Raw genomic sequence first — 4,982 nt, 5'->3', positions numbered from 1 at the left:
ATGACAAAAACAGTAATGACAATGCTAACAATAATAAAAATAATAATAATAACAACAACAACAACAACAATAATGAGAATACTAATGATAATAATAGTATTAATGATAATTAAATAGATAAGTAAATAAACAAACAAACAAACAATCAAATAAACAAATGAAACAGTAATTAGAAGTGGTAAGAAGCAGAATTTCATTATAGTCACGCTCCCTGTCAATGCGTCTTCTACACTTTAATAAAATGAAACTATTTTCGAGTGCGCGATATTGTTATCTTGTTTTTGTTTTTGCTTTCGTTTTTTTTTAAATTTCTTGGGTAGTTTTCATTTTTCTTTGAGAGAGATGGTGGGGGGGGGGTAGTTCTTTCCTCTTTCTTTCTCTTTCTCTTTCTCTCTCTCTTTGATTGGTTTTTTAAAAATGCGCTTAAAGGGAGGCTATGATAATTATCCTTATTTGACTATCTCTATTCTATTTTTTTTAATGGAATTATGATTTCACATTGATTTTGACAACGTAGGTTTTGAAATTTTATTTTTACAGTTATATTTGAATTCTTAAACCCCCTTGAAAAAAAAAAAATCTAAAAATCAGATCAATTCCCCAACGAACAAATTAACCGATTTCTCCCCCTTTTTAACTCAACATTTAAACCTCCCGAAAGTTCACAAAAGAGAATAAACAAATGTTTTCTCGTTTTTTCTTCCCCTCTCATTCTGAATTCCTCTTTCTTTATCCCCGATGACTCGCATAACAAGAATTACCCATCGCGACCACTCTCTCTTGAGTGATACTTGACAGAGAGACGGCGAGAACTGTAAGGTTCTAGTTTGGCTCTTGGCCTCCAGATGTCGCCCTTGGCCTTCTCTCTCTCTCTCTCTCTGCTCTAGTTATCGAAGGGAGACAGGAGCTCCTTCGGTGAAGCTGGAGGGCGAGGTAGGCAAGGGCTGCTCGCCTGGAGGGCCGAGATAAGGTTGGTTTGCTCGAGTTTTTTAAAAGGTCTCAAGTGATGCTCCACAGCAGCTGCCACGCGCCGCTCGACGTAGACTGACATACACCAACATCGCACCCACACACGCACGAGTCACAATCAGCTGTTTTAGCTTTTTTTTCTTTTTCTCTCTCCCTTGTTTTGTTCGAGGGAATCAGCGCTCTCTCTCTCTCTCTCTCTCTCTCCTCATCCTGCTGCTGAGGACCTTCCATCTGAGCGCCCAGCAGGAGGACGAGGAGGACGAGGAGGACGAGGAGTCGTCGCGTGTTCTAGAGATAAGGAAGGGTCCGTACCGAGACCCGGGAAGGAACGCCGGGTACTAGATCAGTGTCGTGTTCCCGATCGCCGGAACGGGATCCCGGCGGAGGGAAGAGGACCCCCCGTTCCTAATTCCGGGCGTTCTTTCCGAGCAGGAGGAAGGGCTTATGACCTTCGTAAAGACGGCCGTCTCCAGCGCAAGAAGAATACGCCTCGCAGCAAAAATGAATAAGTAAATGAGGTCTCAGCGTAACGTCATGATAGTCTAGATCCTCCGTCCGGCGCCAGGGAAATCCTCACCCTCATGCAGAAAGGCACTCATCACCATCATCATCTCATCCATGAGGAACTTTCGCCAGCAGAGGAATGATCTCTTTTTTTCTTTCTTCTTTGTTCGCTAGTAAATCTAAAAAAAAAAAAAAAAAAAAAAAGACAGCGGCTGGAACGGCACGAGAACCGGCCTGGACTGCGACCTGGAAGCACCCACAGCCGGAAAGAGTAGTTGGCCCGAGTCCTAGCGCGATCAGGTAGGATTCGCCAATGTGAGTCAGGGTTCAAACGCGGCCCCCTTTTAACAACGAGGGAAGGAAGGAAGGAAGGAAGGAAGGAAGGGTGGTAATAATAGTAATAATAACACTAAGAATAACAGAGGCAGACGCGGGTCTAGCTGAAGGTGCTCCCCAGACTGGAAGCTGAGGACTCGATTCCCCGAGGTTGCTGGGCAGAGCCACTGTGATGGCTAGCTGTCAAGTACCGTCTGTGTTCTAGCAAAAAAGTATAAAAGAAATGCAAAGTTCTGTGTGGCAAAGATTTAGTTGAACGGGATGCACCGGAAAGTGCAGAATGGCAGAAACACATCACAAGTAAAACTGCAACACAACCAGCAGGGCCGAAGACGGCACCCTCCAGTGGGAACGCGGCCCAGGGTTCAACGTCATCCTTCTTATCAACACTTCTCAACTAAAACTACAAAATTAGCCAAATGAATATAAATAAATAAATAAATAAATAAATAAATAAATAAAGGAATTACTAAAGAGTTTCCTATGGAAAACTAAAATCATGTGGTATGACTAGGCATTTTTTCAGCTTTCTAGCACGTGTCAAGTTCACAATAAAGTGTTCTTCTCTTGCATGTGATTATAATACAACAGTCTTGGTCAGGCTGGCATGGGAGGCTGCTGGTGGAGTGTTGGCAAATGTTGGCAAATGCTGGCAAGTGTTGACAAGTGCCGGCAGAATGCCACCAGCAGCGTCCCAAGAGTGCCAGCGTGACACTCATCACTATTGTTACAAAAAAGAAACAACAAGTTAGAAGACAAAAAAAAAAAAAAAAAAAAAAAAGATAATGATAATTATACAAAAAAATCATACACTATGCACAACAGCATCATCAGTGACATGAAATGATAGATTTGAGCTAATCAAAAAGGCAAAAAATATTAAGCGGGGTTACATGAGAAAATCCATTCTCAGGCCCCTTGTTCTTCTCTGATGCCAAACACTGAAACTTGACTTTTATACAAAGAAACGAGAGAGAACACAAGAAAAATGATCATTATACCCCTCCTCTTGCATGTGAGTCTGTATACTTTGTGGTCTCCCTTCCGTTTATAAAAGATTTAGATGGGAGACCCGTTTTTCGTACAAATTGGTCTTTCACTGTACAATATTTCCTCGGTGCAAAAGTCAATATGACCTCTGCGACACAAGAGGCTATCAATAATCGTAATAATAATACATTCTTTCTCCTCTTCTCGAAAAAAACAACAAAAACCATTCAACCAGTACTAGAAATTACAAAGAGTACAATAGGTGGATATGAAAAAAATAAAATAAAATAAAAATCTAGTGCCTATTATGCAAGATCAGCGAGTGAAAACCGGGGCTTCATAATATTATTATTTTTTTCTTTCCTTCTTCAAAATCTTTTTTCTTTATTCAATTCGCGAACCGCCCGGGCCTGTGGAGACCGCGTAAGTAGCAAAAAGAGAAGCAATTTACATGTGTCGCCCCGGCTGTGTGAGTCTGTAGTCACGTGACGCAGGAAATGAGGCACAGCCAAAACACTCCACAAGGGACAAAGAGCTCATTCACAGTCACCAGTTCATATATATATGTATTATTATTTTTTTTTATATCAACTTCCAAATCCTTGTTATCAAAAAAAACTCACTCGATCCTTCTTCCATTTTGGATTCGAAGGGGCAAGCCGGCTTCTCCGTCTTCTAACTCTTCATGTTCTTCTCATCCTTGGTTTTCTCTTTCTCTTCCCTCTTCTCCTTCTCCTTCTCCTCCTCTCCTTATCGCCTACCCCTCCCCTCCCCAGCCCCCGGGCCGCGCAGGGTAAGGGCGGTCGGGCCAGGGCGCGACGTGAGCTCCTACGCCGCCCACTGAGGACATCAGCTCCGGCGACGGCGGCGGCAGCGGCGGCAGCGGCGGCGGCGGTACAAAAAGGGACGGCTCACACATGGGCGGCAGAACGCGTCACGAACCATAACAAAATAAAGATTCTGACAGCACACGTGAGCAGGCGAGTAGCAGGCGTAGTCTGCTGAGGAAGGCACGGGCGGCGGCCGACACGCAGGGACGCCTAGGGCTGCTGGTGGTTCTGCTGCTATTGCTGCTTTTGGCACTCCCTGAGAGTGGGGCTGCGGCAAGCGAGGCTCTCACGTGGCGACGGCGGCGGCGGCGGCGGCGGCGAGGGCGGCGAGGGCGGCGAGGGCGGCAGCCTCGAGAACCCGCGACCCCGCTGGCTGCTACGAAAGAAGTTTGAAGAACATCAAGGCCAACGACAAATTGAGAAAGAGGATGAGCATGACCAGCCGCTGCCGGGAGAACCAGTCCTGTGGGAGAGAAGGGACGGGTCAGTCGTGAGGAACACACACTCACACACACTCACACACACACACACAGACACACACACACACACACACTCACAGGCACACACACTCACGAGCACACAAGTACACACATGAAAAGACATACTCACAAACAGACAAATAAATACGCAAGCAAATCAGATAAAATTATTTGAGAATAATGTTAAAGATTCCCTGCCAAATAAAAGCAATATAGATGTCCTAAGGGATTGGTGGACACAAGGAACACGAACAATATCAAATGATTATAAAAAAAATATGAATTTAATTTGGCTAATATGGTTCTGTTGCGATAAGGGAAGGTAAGGGATTTGACATAATACATATGATAACATTAAAAAAAGATTTGCTACGTTTGAAAGGCACGGATGAAATTCTTAAAAAATAACTTTAGGATCTCTGAAGAGAAGAAAGGGAATCTAGATCAAACGGCCCATCAAGGCGCCAAATCCGTTTTATGAATTTAGTGTTTTTTTCCTTTTCGTTGTGACTCCATTTCCCTCCAGTTTTATGGCGCGCGACAGGACCTCGAAAGTAACAGAAGGACCTCGACGTCTCAATCCAACAGCAGGATTTCGAAGGCTCCCTTGATTAGAATGACCACCTAAGCTTACCTGGAAAGGTCACCCGAGCGGCAGTAACCTCGAAGGTTTACCTGAACAGAGAGAGCTCGGAGGCTGACCTCAAGAGCAGGACCTCGACGCCTCACCTGAACACAAGGACCTCGGAGGCTCACCTGTACGGCAGGACTGGTGAGGTAGAGGAGCGGGTTGGCGCGGTACAGCTCGGCCTCCTCGGCCTGGCGGCGGAACTCGTGCCTCTGGGCGGAGCTGAGCACCGCGGCCTCCTCACGC

General features: G+C 45.2%; 1 protein-coding gene across 1 annotated transcript in view; it reads right to left on the bottom strand.

Annotated features, from left to right (window-relative positions):
* Positions 1-403: 403 nt before the first annotated feature.
* jp (junctophilin) overlaps positions 404-4,982 on the bottom strand; it is an 86,197-nt gene continuing 81,618 nt past the window's right edge. Inside the window, exons 9-10 of the mRNA XM_086554695.1 lie at positions 4,865-4,982; positions 404-4,092 (exon numbers count right to left, since the gene is read on the bottom strand). The exon at positions 4,865-4,982 is cut by the window's right edge and continues 74 nt beyond it. Coding sequence (XP_086410821.1) covers positions 4,006-4,092; positions 4,865-4,982 — 205 coding nt within the window. The 3' untranslated portion in view covers positions 404-4,005. The remainder of the gene's footprint in view (positions 4,093-4,864) is intronic.

This window comes from Penaeus japonicus, unplaced genomic scaffold (assembly GCF_977035675.1).
Source record: "Penaeus japonicus unplaced genomic scaffold, GWHDUDI00000001_assembly GWHDUDI00000030, whole genome shotgun sequence".
In the NCBI taxonomy this organism is placed as follows: Eukaryota; Metazoa; Arthropoda; class Malacostraca; order Decapoda; family Penaeidae; genus Penaeus; species Penaeus japonicus.
This window is presented reverse-complemented; position numbering and strand designations above follow the sequence as displayed.